The sequence below is a fragment of the Lonchura striata genome, chromosome 36 (assembly GCF_050655825.1).
Source record: "Lonchura striata isolate lonStrDom1 chromosome 36, ASM5065582v1, whole genome shotgun sequence".
Classification (NCBI taxonomy): domain Eukaryota; kingdom Metazoa; phylum Chordata; class Aves; order Passeriformes; family Estrildidae; genus Lonchura; species Lonchura striata.
The window spans coordinates 9,057,984-9,077,235 of NC_140738.1; the positions used below are offsets into that span (position 1 = coordinate 9,057,984).

Sequence of the window (19,252 nt, forward strand, 5' to 3'; positions counted from 1 at the left end):
CAATACCATTCAACACAATCCACCTGCCTCCAAGGAGATAAAGTAAAGCTCAAAATAAACAATCTACATTATATATACTTCCATTAATCTACATTTACTCACTTTTATTTTTCACTCACTCTCACATACAAGGTACCTTTTAATTTCAAACAGTCTACATTACATATCTACACCCTGAGTGCTCATGGAATGTTAATCCTTCAACCCAGCAGGTTTAATCCTGGATGTCTCCCAACCCAGCAGAATTTTAGGTGTTACTGTTTTCCAACCCCAGATCCCCTTGGACATTTTTAACCTTCAGTCCAGCTGTGTTGTCCAACCCCAGATCCCCTTGGGCATAGCCTCAATCTGCAACCCTGAGTGCTCTTGGAATGCAAATCCCCCAACCCTCTGGAAGGAGCCCCCAGAAAACAAACTGTGAGATGACTATGCTCCTGCACGGTGGGGGTGTAGGGAGGCAGAGATCTCTGAAGCTTGCTCTTGGGGAGAGAGGTTTCTTGGAGATCCAGGAATGCCCGAGCCTCGTGCTCTCAGGCGTAGCACGTGGCCGGGCTTAGGAGGACGGGGAGGGGAGAGAGAAACCGAGGGTTTAAGAGAGGGGAAGCCCCAGGGGGGGAGGAAGTCCAAGAGAGGAGGAGAGGGCCGAGAGGCCGCATGGCCCCTCGGAGCCCCCTTATCAGGAGCTCCCAAGTGGGCCGGGACAAGGCATGGGTCAATGGAGTTACAGACGCTGATGTTTTGGGGGCAGGTACAGAGGTGTGGGATGAGCCACAATCTTTTGGGGGGTGGGATGGAACAGTCCATTTCACTCCAGGATTCATCCAAGGACAGAAGTGACATTCGGCTAGCTACGAGAACAATCATATCTATCTATCCTCTGCAACAACAAACCCCCACAGCTCCTCCCCACCCACCTGATTCAGGAAGAATTTTCTCTGAGAGAAGTGGAAAAGAACCTGTTTATTTAACTAACAAAACACTCCCCAGCACTAAAAAAAATAACAACACCAGATGACAACAAAACTCTTTCACCACTCTGAAGAGATGACAAATCCAGAAAGTCTCTCCTGGGGGTGGTCGCCCAGGTCTGGGCGCTGGGGATTGCTCTGGGCACTGGGGATGGCTGCTGCAGATCACAGAGCGCAGGCTCCCGGTGCTCCTCAGGGTTCCCAGGTCCCAGTCCAGAGCAGGTTGGATGGTATTCAGAAGAAGGAAAGGGAAAGAAACAACCCAGGGAAAAAATTGGACTGCCTAGTTAAACTAACTAACAGGAAAAAGCAAAGGCAAGAGCGGAAGCAAGAGCAAGCAAACAAAGCCAGCAAAAGCAAGCCAAGCCAGCCCACACAAGCCTCTTGTGGAGAACAGACCATGGGGGGAGGTGAGCCAGCTGATAACAAGACAAAACAAACTTCACTTTCAGAGTCAGTTCTGAGAGCACAGAACAGAATATCAAACATGAACAGAACCCACGATTGGGGATACAAACACCAGAACCTCACCGTGGGACACCTGGGTTTCCACATCAGCAAGAGACAGTTCCTGACAGTCGAAGGGTCAGCGGCAGGGTCCTCAGCACACCCGTTCCTTAAATGTTATCTGGCCATACAGACGGTTTTAGCTACTTCTACAAGTATTTAAATCAACATTGGCTGTTTCACAAATACCTCTGAGTTATTACTGTCAGTTAGTTACAAAAATAAAAGCATTAGTTATTATTTCACAACTACAGCTATTTCTGCAAAAGTTAACATTCTAATGCACAACCCATGGCATCCACTTCAATATTTTGCAAAAGCCAAAACTAGTATGTATGTTTTTCACACTGTGCACAAACTAAACTATCATCCAAGAATGATATTCTCAGGATATGAGCTACACAGGGACCAGGGCATTGGCCACAAAAAGCTGACAAATTATATTACAGCAAAAGCAGTTAAAAGTGATTACAAACTGTACTGTATCAAAATCGTTGTGACTAAGAATAAGTTGCAGAAGTCAAGACATAAGAGCAAAAGCCACCAACTACATAGTTCTGTATAACAAACCCAGGGCAGGTGTTTCCCTTGCAGGGAGCACTGGGGCCTTCCCCGGGCCCCTTCTGCCCTCTGGCAGAGCCGGTGGCATTTTCCAGCACACGCAGTTTGTAACCAAGAGTCGGGTGCAGCCCAGAAGGCTCCGAGCGCCTCCTCCCAGGCTGACTCTGCAGATCCGAGGCTGCTCTGGGCTCTGCCAGGGCTCTGCTGGGGCTCAGCTCTGGGCCAGGCTGGGCCCGCTCTCCCCTCACATTGCTCCGGGCAGCCGAGTCACGGAGGGAGGAGGAAGGGACACCTCAAGGGACTTGAGGTTTAAAAGAGTTTTTATTCAAAAAACTGCCATACCAAACAGGCTGTCATAAGAGCCGTAACAAACAGGCTGTCCTAACTACCATAACCAACTAGCACTGCTAACTACCATCACTAACTAGTTGTCCTCACTAACTACTGTAACTAAAAGCTGTCCTCCACTGCTTCATCTCCTCCGCTGCTCCCTCAGTTGCTTTGCTGCGGTGATCAGAGGGGTCAGGCTGGAGAGAGGCTTGGCTGATGATATAAATGGGTGCTGCCCAAAGGATAAAAAAGAAAGAAATGAACTGTTACTTTCCAGAGCAACTTCCTCACAGGCTCTGTTGCAACAGGACAAAGGGAAATGGTCTGAAACTCAGGAGAGGGAAGCAAGCTCAGGTTAGATCTAAGGCAGAATCTTTTTGCCAGGAGAGTGGGGAAACACTGACAGAAGGTGCCCAGGGATGTGGGAGGTGCCTCCTCCCTGGGAACATCCAAGCTCAGGCCAGGCAGGGCTCTGAGCACCTGACCTGCCTGAAGATGGCCCTGCTCCTCGTGAGGCACCAGGGGCAGATGCCCTCGAAAGGACCCTGCCAAGCCAAACCCGGCGAGGATTCTGCTTGCTTTGCGTGTGGAACGCAGCGAGGCTGGAGACTATCGGAGGGGCCCCAGCAGAAAACCCCTCCCTGGCGCTGCTGCTTCCCCTCGGCCGCTCGGCATTCACCTGCAGCAGCTCCTGGGCAGACCAGCGCTGCTCCTCGTCCGGCTCCAGGCTGCACTCGAGGAAGTCCCGCAGCAGAGCCGACAGGCGCCGGGGCTCCTGCAGCTGCGGGGTCCCGTTGTGCCGGATCAGAGCGCGAGCCTGCAGGAAAAGCAAACTCAGCGCTCTGCCAGCTTCCTTCCCACCCACAGGTGCTCACAGCAACCCCGGGTTCTCAGCCCCAGCTCCAGGAACACTTTCCTCCCTGGCAAAGATGCTGCTCACAGCTCATTTTCCTGTGCCAACCAAGAAACCCAAACCCTGGTGCTGCCACAGCCATTGGAAAGAGCTGATGCACTTGATTCACATTTTCAGGTCATCCTCAGAGCCAGAAGAGCTGCAACAGCATAAATCCCAAAGCAAATTGTTGCTGGAGACTGCAGAATATTTGTCTGTGTTGAGGCTCAAGTGCTCTGGGAATTCCCTTCCCCAGGTGCAGAAACCTCCAGCTGCTGCTCCCAGTGCAGGGTCACCCTGTGCTCACAGGGCTCTGCAGCCCCTGGAGAATTTGCCTCTTACCATGGCCCTCGTTTCCTTGAAGTAAGGAGGTTCTCCTTCCACCATCTCGATGGTCACAATGCCAAAGGACCAGATGTCCACCTTGGGGCCATAAGGAGAACTGGTCACAACTTCTGGGGCCATCCAGTGAGCAGTGCCCACCATGGAGCTGCGCCGGTCCTGCTCAGAGCTGAGCTGAGCACAGAGGCCAAAATCAGCTGAGGACAGAAACAAACACTGTCAAAGGCAGCTGGAATGAGGAAACCAAGCACCAAGACTCCCCACTCTCAGTCTGAGAATGCAGTAGTGAAGTGAGCTGGAAAAGTGCTCAGGGCTGTAGCCAAGGGAAGGTGGAACTGGACCCTTAAAGAAACCCTCAGCTTTCGTGCAGTGGCTTTTACTGATTCCCTTGAAGCTTTAGATTCCAACTCCTGCCCCTCTGGCAGGGCCATACCCAGAGCAAAGCCACCCCTGGCACCCTGCTGCTCTCCGGAGCTCTCTGCAGGGGCAGCCGCTCTCAGCTGGCAGCAGGGGCCGGGCAGTGCCCCCAGCAGCCCTTGTGGGGCTCTGGCCGGCACTGGGAAGCAGCCCCACAGCCGCACCCGGGAGCGCCGTGCCTGGCCAGGAACACCCACCCAGCTTGACAGAGCCGGCCATGCCCAGGAGGATGTTGGAGCTCTTCAGATCTCTGTGGATCACCCGGTTCGCATGGAGGAAATCCAGGCCCTGCAGGCACTGAGAGAGAACAAGAAACACCAGGACAAAAACCAATGGCCGGAATCTATCACACAAGAAAGGACAGCTCCGAATTCTGCCAGCAGCAGCTTTGCTGTGACAGGCCAGGAGTGCAGAGCAGACAGGCTCCAGGCAAACGGTTCAGGGCAAAGCTGAGAACAGCACATCAAATCCAGAACAGACAGAGAGTGCCACAACAGCAGGAAAGAGAGCAAGAACAGAGCAGAAGTGCAGCGATGCTGGCAGGCCGTTCACTGCAGAGGCTCTTTCTTCTCCAGCTCATGAAACCAACAAACAGAGCCCTGAGCATGGAGCCACTCCTGTTCTCACGCCTGTATGGAAGGACCATCGTGCCCAAGGCGTGGCAGCCACAGGCAGGATCCCTCACCTCCCGACTGACAGCTGCCATCTCTCCTTCAGCCATGCGTGTCTGTCTGACAACGTCCTGCAAAGTTCCTCCATCCATGTATTCCATCACCAGCCAGAGATCTCCGTCAACAAGGAAGCTGGAAGAGAAAAGCAGTGACATGGAGACAAATGTGCAATGCTCAATTCCCCCATGGAAAAGCCTGGAGTGTAGTTTTGTTTCCAGGTCACTTGTCCATGAGGACAGAATCAGATGGAGAGACATTCCTGCCAGGCTGCAGAGTCCTTGGAATCTGCACAGTCTAAAGGAAGAGACACCTGTGAGAAAGGAGAGGCCTTAGATGGCAAGCAGGTGAAAAATGCAGTTTAGCAACAGCCCAGATCAGTGTGGAACCACAACACTGGCCCCCAGCTGGTTCAGCTTCTGAGCTCATCAGTTCCACCATTCCCTACAGAACAAGGCAACACAACTCCCAGGGTTATCCAGGGGAGGAGGCCGTGCAGCACTTGGGATAAAAGCAATCAGAAACCTTTCAGAAACAGGCAAGGCCAGTGAAAAATGGGCAAATGAGGCATTTGTGCAAACAAGGCCCTGGTTTTCCTGGCATCTGCAGCAATGCAAAAGGGCTGGGAAGAAGAAGCCAAGGGAAATAATTTCTGCTGTGGTTTATCAGCACTTGTTGTAAGACACAGAAAACGGGGTCAACTTGAAGGAAAAACCAAACCAAAGCAACCAAAGCACACGGAGGGAGCGAACTGCCAGGCTGCTGTTTTGGGAAGATACGGCTGGGTCAGGCATTTTCAAAACAGGCTACAGACTACGGGTGCCAGGAAAGGTTAAGGCAGGGCCCGTGCACGGGATGAGGCCTGAAGCACTCACCTGTCCAAAGAGTTGACAATGTTGGGGTTCTTCTTGTCCTTCAGGAGCAGGAGCTCATTCACAGCGCGTTCCCTGTTCTGCCCTCTGAGACTCATTTTCTTTATGGCCACCTGAGGGGACATTGAAGACCTTTAACTGGAGGAGTCTGTGGCAGGAGGCCACAGCCAACACGGGGCGAGGCTTTTTGGAGCGACGGAGCCGGGCTGTGCCAAACTGCCCTGGGATGGGCACCAGAGCTCAGCAAGGGCCACTCCCACAGCCCATTGCTCTGCTCGCTGGGGCTGCTTACAGGACACATGGCCAGAGACATTTGGCCTTGCAAGCTCTGCAGAAATGGCCCCTCAGCTGTCAGCCTCCCAGCTCTAACCACATTCTCTGCACCTACAGTCTTCTCAAATGGCCTCAACACTCTCATTATTATTCAAATACATTTTGCAAGCAGGAGGTAATTCTGGTTCTGTGAAAACAGAGCAAAACAGCCGGGAACCCTTTAGCAATTGCATGGGATTTGGTCATGATTTCAGATGCAGCTGCTCTGTTTGGGATTGCACAACAAAGCAAACACACACATCCATTGCTCAGGTGATCCCTGTCACAGGCTGTCACTGACCCCAGACCCAAACACAACTGCAGGGTTTAGGAGAGAGCTTTGCTCTGGACATCCATCTTCTCATTTCTATCCCTCTCTCTCTGTGGACAGCTGAAGTGGAACTAAAGTCCCAAATTGAGCCCAAGCAGGATCTCACCCTAATTAGGCCTTGAGGTACCCTTTGAAGATGAAAGGCAGGATGGAAAAACTGCTAAATAGTGTTCCTGTCTGCGGCTGGGGTGAAGATAAATTGGGCCTCAGTCTCCAACACTGATCCATTCACACTTTTAGATATGAAGAGCAAGCCAGCATGTCCTGCTCTGACAGACACTGCTGCCCTCCTTGCATCCCTTTGGGCACTCCAGAAGGACCAAGTGTGTCCCAGCTGTGCTCTGCAGGCTGACACTGCTCTGCCTTCAGAGGAGCAGCCTGTGCAGGAAAGCTCTGCTGGCCCCCAGAGCTGCAGCCACAGCTCCCAGCAGAGGAGAGAGCCCTGGAGAGCTGCCAGACGTGCTGGGCGTGTTGGCACTGACCTCTCCTCCAGTGGCCCTGTCGAGTCCTTTGGAAACAGTTCCAAAAGCCCTGGAGACAAAACAGCAGAGAAGAAAGAAGCAGTGCTTGAGGCCCTGGGAGTGAAAGCCAGCCCAGACAGGAGATCTCTGCTGCTTGCAGCGCTCACAAACACCTGGGTGCATCGGCCCTTGCAACAACAGCGCAGCAGCCACCAGCCCTCTGCCATGCCAGGTGTGCAAGAGAAAACTGAGACCCAACACGAAGGAATTGGGCTGGAGCAAATCCCAAATGTCCATGCTGAATTGCTCTAGTTCAAAACCTGAGGTGAGCAATGGGTGTCTAAAGAACTGGAAAAGAATGCATTTCATCCTTTTCGATTTCCTGCCTAAGACCTGCAGGATCCACAAGGGCCCTGCCATCAGGCAGGTGATGCATTTTCCCCCAGAGTGCACCAGCTCTGTGTCTGTTCCTGAATGTATGGGCTCTACGAGCTGTGCTAGAATAGAGCACTCATTAGTTCATCTCTGGTTCATGTTTCTAAACCTTTAGGTTGTTAATTCTGACCGGAAGATATTTTATGAAGTAAAATATTTGAAAGAAATCTCCTTGAGAGATGTTGTCTGACAGTCTCCAGATGGTGAGTGGCTCTTTTAGGCAATCCAGTTCCAGACACAGAAGATCTCCCAGGTCCTGCTCCTTGCTGCAGGCAGGACACTGCCAGCCTCAGGGGCCTGTGACGGCTCCTTCTGACCACAGTTCTCAATTCTGATCAGGACTGAGAGACAGCAGGATGGCACCCCAGTGTCTGAAGGTGTTTGGAGCTCTCCTGACTTCTCCCATGATCCTGCACCAGCACAGCCCCTGGGCTGCTTGTGCAGAAGTAGCTGCCGTGCACTTACCCTTGGCCAATCTGCTCCACTTCCAGGTATTTCTCGGCAGGCTCTGCCACGCTCACGATGTTCCCTGAAAGAAACCACGTGGAAGAGGCTCCCTCCCAGAGCGAGACCCCGCCAGAGCAGAGCCAGAATGCAGCCCCACTCCCTGGGGCCGTGAGCCCCTTGGTCTCAGCTGGGGAAGGACAATAAATGCCCCTGTGACATTCAGCTGCAGAGCAACGCTGGCTGCAGCTGATGCCGAGACACACACACAGCCCCTGCTCTGAACACAGGAACAGAGCAGACGTACTCAGCTGCACCAGGCACCACTCCCCTCTCCCCTCTGGCTGCAGGGCTGTGCTGCTGTCAGAACCTTCAGCCCAGGATCCCACAGCGGAGGGAGATTCAGTGTCCTCTTCCCAAGCACAGGGAGGATCAGTGTCCTCTTCCCAACCACAGGGAGGTTCTGGATCCTCTTCCCAACCACAGGGAGGTTCTGGATCCTCTTCCCAAGCACAGGGAGGTTCTCCATCCTCTTCCCAAAACGCTGCAGGTTCGCCATCATCTTTCCAAGCCAGGGGATGTTCACTGTCCTCTTCCCATGCTGGGAGAAGTTCACCCTCCTCTTCCCAAGGCACAGGATGTCCTCTGTCCTCATCCCACAGCGGGAGATGTCCTCTGTCCTCATCCCACACCATGGGGGCTTGGCCATCCTCGCCCCGCACCAGGGGACATCCACCGCCCTCGTCCCACGCCGGGAGATGTCCACTGTACCTGTCCCACGCCGCGGGAGCCTCGCCGCTGTATTCCCACAGCGCGGGATGTTCGCCCTTGTCTCCCAGAGCAGCGGGAAGTTCACTGTCATCTCCCAGCACCGAGGGAAGTTCACCAGCGTCCTCCAGAACAGCGGGGAGCTCACTGCTGTCTTCCTCCTCTTTGGCCTCCTCTTGGGAAGCAGAGGGAGCCAGAGGAGGGGCTGGTGCTGCTTTTGTGCCCTGTGGACAGATGGCAGCGTGAGGGACGGGAAGTTCTATCTCAGTGATCACCTTATTTGCCTTCAGCTGCACATCCAGCTGCACTAAGCAGAAATTGGGTTTGGGGCTCTTCAAACTAACAATGGGCTAAAGTCGACATTGCCACTTATTGTTGGGAAAACGATATTCCACTGTGGCTAAAGCCAGCAAGCAATCCTGTGCCTGCAAAACCAGACCTGCAGCCCTTCAAAAGCTCTGCAGCAGAAAAGGAGAAATCTGCTGGGGATCCCTTTGCTGCTGCTGCTGCTGCTGCAAAGACTCTGACAGGAACTTTCCTTCAGCCTCCCAGGCTGGCACTCGGCTGCCACACGCCGAGCTCACAGCTTGCTGCACAATTCCAAACACCAAAGGTTCCTTTCCCACTCACCGGAGGAGGAGCTGCTCGGAATCCACACATGAGGTGCCCTGCAACGGGAGAGGGAACATGAACCAGATGCTGTCAGGAAAAAACTGCCTGTCGTGGGAAATGCCATGGAGCAAGGCAACCCCGAGAGAGCATTTTGCTTTCCCAGCGTCCCTCCAGGAGCCACAGTCCCTTCCCACAGCAAGAGAACGGCACAAAATGCTGGGCTGGGTCAGTTCTTGGCTGGGCAGGGAGTTCCCGGCTCTGCTGCCACAGACTCCCCGCTGGAGGGAACAGAACCCCCCAGGGCTCATTGCAAATGCTGTGCACGCCCCGCTGGCTGCAGACACCCCCTTTTTCAGCTGCAGCTGCTGGCAGGAGCTCTCCCAAAGCAATGGAGCCTTCATGGCCATTTGGTTACAAAGTCAGCTCAGGTCCAGAGGAAGAACAGAAAGCACACAGCAAGCGCAAAGCCACAGCACCGAGGGAAAACCTCGACTTACGTGCCAAGTGGGTTAAAAAATACCCCGAATAAGCCACAGAGTACAGCGTGCAAACTGCAGCAGCCACGTGCTGGATCATTTTGGCTGCGCTGCACACGCCTGCAGACTGCAGCCCTGCAAGCACACAAGGACACCCGTCAGGGCTGGGCTGGTGCTGAGAATGCCTCGGGCAGGAGGATCCTCCGGCAAGGAGCAGTGCCCAGAGCCACTGGGGACACTGAGGCCTCCGTGTCCCACAGCCACGGGAGCACCTCGGGGACGTGGCAGTGCTCCTGTGACATCACAGCAGCAGCTCACGCAGAAACCGCCCGGAAGGTTCTCCTGGGTCACAAAGGAGCACAAAGAACCCTCCCAGGGCACAGCCTATTGCCCAAAGGCTCCAGGAGGAGCTCTGAAAATGCAGCAAACAGGGACACCCCATAGCCCAGCCTGAACACTGAGGAGGAACAAGGACGGGAGCACAGCAGAGGAAACAGGACCTTTAGTCACTGCTACATCTGACTAAAGCCAGCAAGCCGTGTTCCCGCTGGGATCTTTGTTCTCGCTCTAAAAACAAGCAAGGTGCTGCACTCGAAATATACAGAAGGCAGGAACTGGGCAGGAGGTGGGATTAGGAAGGAGGAGGAGGAAGATGAGGATGAGGAGCAGGAAAAGGAGGAGAAACAGGAGGTTCCAGTGCCCCCTGAGGCCGCAGCACCCTTGGCCCCGGGACCATTGCCCCCAGCTCATCCTGCAGGTGAGAGGGGAGGGGGAGCTTGTCCCAAATATATTGGGGAGTCTCTGAGAGGGTTTTTTATTGGGGTGTGTTGGGAGCTTGCAGATTGTGGAATTGAGCCCCAGATGTTCGTCTGGGAGGCCCAAATAAAGCCTGGGGGGTTTTTTTCTCTGTGTGTGTAGGTTTGGATCTTGCAGGACCCCAAAGCTGAGCCCCCTGGGGGATCTTTGGGAGTCCATGTGGCCCTTGCCCAGTGTCACCAGGGGGAGGACATTGTCCTGGGGACCCCCGGGGGAGCAGAGGAGGGGAACCCCTGGGACCCCCGGAGTGGGGAGAGCAGAGAGGGGCGATCCTGGAGCTGGGGGACCCCCGGCTGGCTGGAAAGGGGGGGAGCCTGGAGAGGAGGAACCCCTGGGACACCTGGGATCTCAGAGTAGAGCATCAGGGGAGAAGGGACCCCATGGAGCCCCAACAGCCCCTGGATCATCCCTAAGCAGGACACCTGAGAAGGGGGAACCCCTGGAGCCATTGGACCCCCATCATCCCAAGGAAAGGAAACCTCTGGAACCCCAAAAGTGGAGAGATCAGAGATAGGGAACTCCTGGGAGTGTTGTTTTGGGCTGAACCTTGAGACTGTGGAGATTTTCATGGACACAAGAGTCCTGCTGAGTTCTAGGGATGGACTTGGGCAGGAGGAGCCTCCAGTCCAAGATGCTCGCCTCTTGTTTTTCCCCCAAACCAGGATTTGTCATTCCCTGGGTGTGGCTGGATGGAGGAGGAGGAAAAGCCCCGGAGATGCTGCAGGAGGAGGAGCTGCAAACCCAGCCCAGGGAGCTGCGGGGAGGAAAGAGCCCCCCTGAGCCAGGAAGGCGGGCGGAGATCCAGCCGGAGCTCAGAGCTGGTGGAGAAGCCTCATGGCAGGGAGAAGTCCCACAAGTGCTTGGAATGTGGGCAGGGTTTCAGCTGGAACTCCCACCTGATGGAACACCAGAGGATCCACACTGGGGAGAGGCTCTACGAGTGTGGGGAGTGTGGGAAGAGCTTCAGTGGGACCTCCGACCTCACCAAGCACCACAGGATCCACACTGGGGAACGGCCCTATGAGTGCTTGCAATGTCAGAAGAGCTTCAGGTGGAATTCAGAGATCATCACTCAGCAGCACTTCCACACCAGGGAGGCCCTGCGGGTGTCCTGAGTGAGGGAAGAGCTTCGTGCGCTGCTCCAGCTCCATCCCCATGGGAGGATCCGGGCTGGATGATCCCCAGTTGTTGCAGCCTGAGCTGCTACAAGGAGAGTCCACGGTAAAGAAGCAGAAAAGGCCTTTGCATGGTATCCACAGATGTCTGAATCAGCCATGCCGTGAGATGTTCAGGGTTTTCCCCAGCACGCCCATCCCCCTGCTCCAACTCTCAGCTCTCCCTGTCCTGAGGAGTCGGGGTGGGGGTGACCCTGGTCCCTGGGCAGTACAAAGATGAGGCCCAGTCAGGGAACAGGGAGGGAGTGGCCCAGGGACACAGGAACAGACACAGGAACAGGGCAAGGAGCAAACAGAGTCCAACAGCCCCTTGAGGGAAGCCTCCTGCATCTCCCCAAACCAGGGAAATGCCCCCCAGGATCCCCACAATTCCCCTTTTTATATTATTAAGAAAGCTTCTCTGGAGGATCAACTGATTCAACACAAAATGACAAAATCAATCAAAAGCGCTCATACGACAATTTTCAAAATGCAAACAATTCTGAGTCTCTAATGTCCAAATAGATTTTCTTAGAGCTGGCAGGAGGGATGTGGGGTTTTCTTAGTCCGGTTTATCAGGAGATGGAATCAGGAGCCTTCAGTAGGGACTGGTTCTCTGGCCCCTGTGGCAGTGCTGCTGGCTGTGACAGACTCTGTACGAGGTAATGTAGGTGGTGATGTGCCTGTTGGAAACTCCAAATAGAAATCATTACTTTTTAAGAAAAAGATGGTTAATTTAGGAAAACTTTCCTTTCTTCCCCCCCAATTACACTCCTTCAGGTATTATGAAGGAACTCTGGGGAAAGGGACTAGTGGAGGGAGGCCATGGAAAGGGGGAAAAGGAGGTAGGAATTTGTGGGAACATAAAAAAGGGGTAATAGGACAAGGGAAAGGAAACAGGGAAAGTGGGAGGGGGGCAGGGAGGCCACAGGAATTGGGGAAGGGTATTAGAAGAAGTGGGACTTATCAGACAGGAAAGTTGTTTTGATATGGAGGTGGAGTCTTGGATGGAAGGTGGCTTATCGGTGTTCTGTGCTCTTTCAGCTTTTGGGCTGTTGCTGGGATTTGGCTGCTGGTTTTGGGTTTAATTTCCCCGGTAGGAGTGTGGAGGACTTCCATGACATGGGTAATATTTCGCAGGTTTGCAGTTTGGTGCATGTTTGCTACCTTGCACTGGAACTCCACCAGGTCCTGTCACATCTGCTGCTTGGGGGCTTTTTCTTCCTTGTATTATATTAAATTCCACAATTTCTACATCTCCTAGACTGTGGAGTTATTTCCTGCGGTTATTTTTTTTTATAGCAGTCTGTTGAACAAACACATCTTGTTTGTTATCATTCCGGGTTATGAAACCGTATCTGTTTTTGACATTGAACCATTTCCTGTCCCCAGAACGTTCATGGCAAGGACTTTTTCACCTTGGCCAGCGGGTTTGCGTGTGTGTTGGTGATGCTGGACGTGGCGCCGGTGCTGGGGCGCTGCCGTGCGGGGCTCATCCCGCTCCCGGCGCTGGCGGCCGCGCCGAGGCTCGGCCCCTTCTCCTTCCCGGGCTCTGTCCCGGCCGGTGCCCGCGGACGCTGCGGGCGCAGGAGCTCCGGAGCAGCAGCGGGGCGGGGGCGGCAGTTTCGCCCCAGGACTGCGGTTCTGAGCCGCCCCCGGCGGGGCTGCCCGCCCGCCGGCCTCGCCCGCCCGCCCTCGGCCCCGGGGCCGCGGCTGCCGCTCGTTGTCTCCGTGCGGGACCGCGCCGCGCTCCCCGCCCGTTTCCCGGACGCTGCGAGGGCTGATCATTTCTAGGTGTTCTGGAGAGGGCAGCGAGGTGAGTTAAAGTGCACAGGAGGCCAGTGAGGGCAGTTGGCTTGGAAATGGCCGAACTGGCCACAGTTCAAGCACCTCTCGTTGTTAATGGGCACCACTGCCTCCCCCACCCCTTTGCTCACGGCCAGGGCTAAAGCAGTTTCTGAAGAAGAGGCCTTAGTGCAGGTGTCGACCATCTGTGGGATGAGTGGCTCTGGATCTTGGGGAAGAGCTCCGAGAAGCTTTTTGGTTTCCAGGTTGGCGTTAGACATTGCCATTTTTCCCAGGAGTTCATCCCTGGCCTCTACATTATCAATTTGGCGATCGATGGCCTCTGGGAGGTGGTCAACAAACTTAACAAATGTCTCTTCAACCCCCTGATGGATTGAAGAAAAGTTTTGGACAAGGGTGGTTCCACCAGGGATTTTTAAAGGAGCAGTCTTTGCAGCAGATTTGATGTCATCTAAGACATTGTTGGGCAGCATGACCTGATCCTCTGGTCTGCTAAATTCCCCCTCTCCTGCCAAAGTCTCAGGGCCTTCCTGGCCTTCGCCTAAAACTTCACTCAAGTCATACTTGGATAGGATTGGCTTTAAAAGTTTTTTCCACTGCAATAGTGCAGTGGTAATGTAATGGAAGGCATGGGGAATTAAGGTATGTCCTGTGAAAGTTTAGTCCAATACATTTTTAAAATATGGAGAATTGCGGCCATAGTCTCTGGCCGCTTTTCTCAACTCCTTCCCCTCAGTGTGAGGAATCCGCTCCCATCGCGGCTCCTTTCCCCGTTTAATGACGACAGGCGCTGCAAGGCAATCGAGATCTCTCACCAAGTCCAGGTCCCCATCCCGCAGGGCTCCTCCCTGATCCGTGTCCAGCCTCCTCCCGGCCTGTTGTTATTGCCGGGGTGCCGCCGTCCTCATCCTCTTCGGAAGGTGGGTCGGGGCGGGCTGGAGCGCGCAGCCTCCGGCGGAGCGGTGGGGCCCGGTGACTCGGGGCCTGCAGGCCAGCATGGTGGGCTTCCAGCCAGGCCCGCGTTCGGTTCCGCGGCGTGGGAACCGGGATGGGCTGGAGAAGGAGGGAACCACCCTCAAGGGCCCACTCGGGGATGTGGGCAGGGGACAGAAGGGGCTGGTCCCGACGGTGACACCATCGACGCAGCTGCGAGCGCAGGGGAGGGACCCGAGGCGGGGCTGTACAACTGACATTCCTGGAGCTGGGGACCTAACTGGGGACAGGGCAGTCGGGGACAAGGGAGCGGGGAAGGCTCGGGCTGGAGTGGCCAGGGCCAGCCTGAGAGAGGGACTGAGTGGGGCAGGAGGCAGCAGGGAGTAGGTGACAGCCCTGTGCCCGTGGGCAGGGTCTGGCTCCCAACCCACCCATAGGGGAAGCAGGGTTAGGATCAGGGAGGGAGTAACACGGGGAACAAGAACCAGGGACCCAACTTTCTCACTTAGGCTTTACTAATTTAAAAATCAAATTGAAAATAGGATTAAACTTGCCCACTTTATAATTTCCACCCACTTGTATATCATAAATGCATCACCCAACTTTCCCCCAGAATGAAAGTGACAAAACATCTTCCTGGGAAGCCTCAGGAAAGTGCTCAAACAAAAACCGAACAAAAGTTTTTTAAATGAAACATTCCCTAGTACTAAGGTTGCTTTAATCTGAATATAAATCTCTCATTGAGCTGGGGATAAATGATTGTCCATGTTTCCCAAACAACCCAAAATTCCCCCCCACGAGGCAAAAGGATGAACTTAAGATAAATGTGTTCATGTGTGGAGCTCTCCCCCGGGCACCTGGCAGCCCACGCTGCGAGTACTCACCAATGCGAGGGACACAAAGGAAAAGCGAAACCTCGAGGGGGCTGGTGGGCTCCTGCCGGTCCTTTGGATTCTGAAAGCTTCCCTTCCAAAGCGGCAGCCTTCCCTCAGAATTCCAAAGGGGTGCCGACAGGCCAGGAGAAACAGTCCTCACAAAGCGAAGGAAGAAGCTGGTCCCAAACGACGCTTGAATTCCCAAAGATCCCGGATCCGATGACCTTCAGGAGACGCTCTCCGGGACTGGATAACTGCCCAAGGTCCCTGTTCTGGGAGCCATTTGTTCCAGCCTGAACTGCTACGAGGAGAGTGCAGGGTAAATAAGCAGAAAAGGCCTTTGCATGGTATCCACAGATACCATGGGACAGATACTCCAGGGACAGCAGCCAGGTACTGGAACAGCGACCCGCACGTTATGGAGCAAAGAAGGACTGCGGTGGGCTGGCTCTGCCGGTACAACCACGAGTATCTCAGGCCGTTCCTCACGGAGCGCCGAGGTGAGCGTGGGGCAGAGCGTGTCCCCTCGAGCCCTGCTCTGGCAATGACCCTGAGGCCCCTCAAAACCTCCCTGGGAATCGCCCCAGAGCCCTCAGCCCTCCTTGTGCCCATCCCCGAGACCTTCTGTCCCTGCCACTGACCCCCGTGGCTCTCCCAGTCCATCCCAGTCTCTCCCAGTGCCTCCCGGCTGTCCATCTCAGCCTGGCGTGGCGCTGCCGCCCCTCAGCCAATCAGAGCGCGAGTCTCTGATGACTCATCAGTTGCCAGGCAGACCCGCAGCGCCGCGTGCCCCGCACTGGACTCGGCCTCCCAGTGCCGCGCGCTTCATTCCCAGTTCCTCCCAGTGCCGCCCCAGTCCCTCCCACTCCTTCCCAGCCCATTCCCAGTTCCTCCCAGTGCCGCCCCAGTCCCTCCCACTCCTTCCCAGCCCATTCCCAGTTCCTCCCAGTGCCGCCCCAGTCCCTCCCACTCCTTCCCAGCCCATTCCCAGTTCCTCCCAGTGCCGCCCCAGTCCCTCCCACTCCTTCCCAGCCCATTCCCAGTTCCTCCCCAGTTCACTCCGAGATCTCCACCCTCTGCCAGTGCCCCCCATCCCCTCCCCTCTCTCTGAGTATCATCCCAGTCTTTCCCAGTTCATTCCAAGTCCCTCTCAGTCCATTCCCAGTCTGCCCCAAGGCCACACCACCCCTCCCCTCTCTCTCCCAGCTCCCCCCAGCTGATCCCAGTGTGTCCCCGCTCTCTCCCAGTGACCCCCAGCGTGTCCATCTCGCTGGTGCCCTCGAGCTCCCAGCCCAGCCCCGGCCACCTGCTCTGCTCCTTGGTGGATTTCTACCCGGCCCACACCCAGCTGAGGTGGTTCCAGGGCCAGCAGGAGCTCTCTGTGGTGGCCACCGACATGGTCCCCAACGGGGACTGGACCCACCAGCTCCTGGTGCTGCTTGAAACCCCAACCCGGGCCGGGCTCACCTCCACCTGCCAGGTGGAGCACGTCAGCCTGGAGCACCCCTTGAGCCAGCACTGGGATACAGGGGAGGAATTGGGGGCACTGGGACAGCCACTGGGATGTGCTGGTTTCAACTGGGAGGGAGTTGGAGAGCCTGGTTTCAACTGGGAGAGGAGGTTGTGGATTTGGAAAGGCTAAGAAGGGGTTTGAAGGATACTGGGGAGGGTGGGATGGGGTTCTGGGGGTCCTGGTGGACACTGGGAGGGAGTTTGGGTGTGCTGGGTGTGACTGGGAGGGATGTGAGTGAGCCTGGAAGAGCTGGATGGAGATTGGGGATGGAAGAGCAGAGATTGGGACAAGGTTGGTTGTGCTGGGAAGAGACTGGGAGGGGTCTGGATGAACCCTGGTGGGGCTGGGAAGGGAATGAGAGAGAGTTTGGGGGTCCTGGAGCAGTGGGGGACAACTGGAAGGAGGCTGTGGGATCCTGAGAGGGACAGGAGGGGCTTTGGTGGGTCCTGGGAAGGTGAGGAAGGGATCAAGAGGGAGGTTTCAGGGATCCTGAGTAGGTTGGGAGCAACCAGGAGGGTGCTTGGAGGGGCCTGGGTGCCTGTGAGAGTTTCTGGGGGGTCCTGACCCCTGCGGAGACCCCAGAGATGCTGCTGGATGCTGCCACAGCAAGATGCTGGCAGGAACTGGAGACTCCGAGTTGGGCTTCATCTTCCTGGCACTGGAGATCTGGTTCTACCTGCACAAGAAAGGGGGGTCCCGTGAGTCGTATCCCACCTCCCCCAGAATGTGAATGGTCCCCCCGGGGACCCCAGCCCGGTGTCACCCCCTTTTCTCTGCCCACAGAGCTCCTGAGCCGCCGGCGGCCGCAGCCTATCCCCGTGGCCCCGGACCCGGCCGGGATCCCCGCTCCATCCCCACGCTGATGTTGGGGGGGTCGAGTGTCCCCCAGCCCTGCTGTCACTCTGCCCCTGCCCCCTGCTCCCAGTGTTCCCAGTAAAGCTTCCCAGTTAAACCCAGCCCAGTTCATGGGGGCACTGGGGAGGGACTTGGGGGGACCCCACGGCGGGGCCGGCCCTGGGCAGGGAGGGCGGGTCCAGGTGGGGAACACTGCCTGCTGCGGGTCTGCCCGGCAACTGGTGAGTCATCAGCCCCGCTCTCGCTGATTGGCTGACTCTTCTCCACCGCGTTCTCTCATTGGCTGAGGAGAGGCCCGGCAGTGCAGAGAAGGAACGGGAGAGATCCCGCCCCGAGCACCGGCACGGGGACAACAGACCCGGCCTGGGCACAGGGAGGGAATTTATTACCAACCAAACCACGGCAGCACCGGGAGAAGGGAAAGAAATCCCTCCAGCACCTTCCCCCACCCAACGGGGATCACCCACAACAGGGTTATCCACCATGGAGAGACGGGGACATCCGAGTTTAGACCAAAGCCAATTTTACTGAGTGTACCAGGTGTTTATACAGGGATTGACTTGTATAGAGGGCTCTGTTTTTGGTAACAATTTCCCATTGGTTACACATTCTTCATGACATCACATCACCTGGTAACATTACCTTATCAAAAAGTCTCACACCATATTGCCTGGTCAGTGTTCTTGCCAAGGGAGACTTAAAACTGTGTCTGTGTCTCCCACAGTTTCTGCTCAGTCAGGCCTCAGATATCGGGCCCCTTTATCAGCTCCATTGCTTTACTCTCTGTTTTATTCCCCATACGGGGACACCAGGGCTCTGCCCAACAGGGGTCACTGGGGATCATCCAGCCCGGATCCTCCCATGGGGGATGGAGCTGCAGCAGCTCACCAAGCTCTTCCCTTACTCTCTTCCCTCACTCCAAGCTCTTCCCTCACTCGGGGCACTCAGTGGTGCCTCCGTTGGTGCTGGGTCAAGTCTGAGCTCCTGGAGAAGCTCTTCCCACACTTCCCACACTCGTAGGGCCTCTCCCCAGTGTGGATGCGCCGGTGCACGGTGAGGCTGGAGTTTTGCTTGAAGCCCTTCCTGCAGTCGGGGCAGCGGAAGGGACTCTCCTCTGTGTGAATCCGCTCATGAAGGAGGAGATTGGAGCTGGTATGAAACCTCTTCCCACACTGGGGACACTTGTAGGGCCTCTCCCCAGTGTGGATGCGCTGGTGTGCTTTCAGTTGGGATCTCCACCCAAAGCTCTTCCCACATTCCAAGCACTCATAGGGCCGTTCCCCAGTGTGGATCACCTGGTGTTCGAACAGGCTAGACCTCTGTATGAAGCTCTTCCCACACTTCCCACACTCGTAGGGCCTCTCCCCGGTGTGGATGCGCCGGTGCACGGTGAGGTCAGAGCCTTGCTTGAAGCCCTTCCCGCAGTCGGGGCAGAGGAAGGGCCTCTCCTCTGTGTGACTCCGCTCATGTCTGAGGAGATGGGAGCTTCTCTGAAACCCCTTCCCACACTCCCCACACTCGTAGGGCCGTTCCCCAGTGTGGATCCTCTGGTGCCGGATGAGGCTGGAGCTCCACCTGAAACCCTTCCCACATTCCAAGCACTTGTGGGGCTTCTCCCTGCCATGAGGCTTCTCCACCAGCTCCGAGCTCTGGGTGGATCTCTGCCCGCCTTCCTGGCTCAGGGGGCTCTTTCCTCCCTGCAGCTCCCTGGGCTGGGTTTGCAGCTCCTCCTCCTGCAGCATCTCCGGGGCTTTTCCTCCTCCTCCATCCAGCCACACCCTGGAAATGACAAATCCTGGTTAGAGGGAAAAACAAGAGAAGAGCTGCTTGGACTGGAGATTCCGCCTTGCCCAAGTCCATCCCTGGAAGTCATTGGGAATCTTGTATCTGTAAGAACCTCCAAA

At 55.7% G+C, this 19,252-nt stretch overlaps 3 protein-coding genes across 3 annotated transcripts; 1 reads left to right on the forward strand and 2 right to left on the reverse strand.

Moving 5' to 3' along the window:
- Window positions 1–941: 941 nt before the first annotated feature.
- On the reverse strand, window positions 942–15,356 carry LOC146764122 (uncharacterized). The gene is made up of 12 exons (XM_085565526.1): window positions 11,317–15,356; window positions 11,227–11,239; window positions 10,861–10,966; window positions 7,827–8,537; window positions 7,562–7,649; window positions 6,683–6,731; window positions 5,561–5,670; window positions 4,703–4,820; window positions 4,215–4,314; window positions 3,601–3,797; window positions 3,046–3,183; window positions 942–2,598 (listed from the first exon to the last, which is right to left on the reverse strand). The coding sequence occupies exons 1-12, from the start codon at window positions 11,367–11,369 to the stop codon at window positions 2,509–2,511; spliced, it is 1,773 nt and encodes a 590-aa protein (XP_085421652.1). The 5' UTR covers window positions 11,370–15,356; the 3' UTR covers window positions 942–2,508.
- On the forward strand, window positions 14,169–17,767 carry LOC110472789 (class II histocompatibility antigen, B-L beta chain-like). Its single transcript, XM_085565452.1, has 5 exons — window positions 14,169–14,300; window positions 15,273–15,480; window positions 16,228–16,504; window positions 17,067–17,191; window positions 17,277–17,767. The coding sequence occupies exons 1-5, from the start codon at window positions 14,169–14,171 to the stop codon at window positions 17,354–17,356; spliced, it is 822 nt and encodes a 273-aa protein (XP_085421578.1). The 3' UTR covers window positions 17,357–17,767.
- An 87-nt stretch (window positions 17,768–17,854) lies between these two features.
- LOC146764123 (uncharacterized) lies at window positions 17,855–19,131 on the reverse strand. Its single transcript, XM_085565637.1, has one exon. The coding sequence runs from the start codon at window positions 19,088–19,090 to the stop codon at window positions 18,293–18,295; it is 798 nt and encodes a 265-aa protein (XP_085421763.1). The 5' UTR covers window positions 19,091–19,131; the 3' UTR covers window positions 17,855–18,292.
- Between the last annotated feature and the right edge of the window lie 121 nt (window positions 19,132–19,252).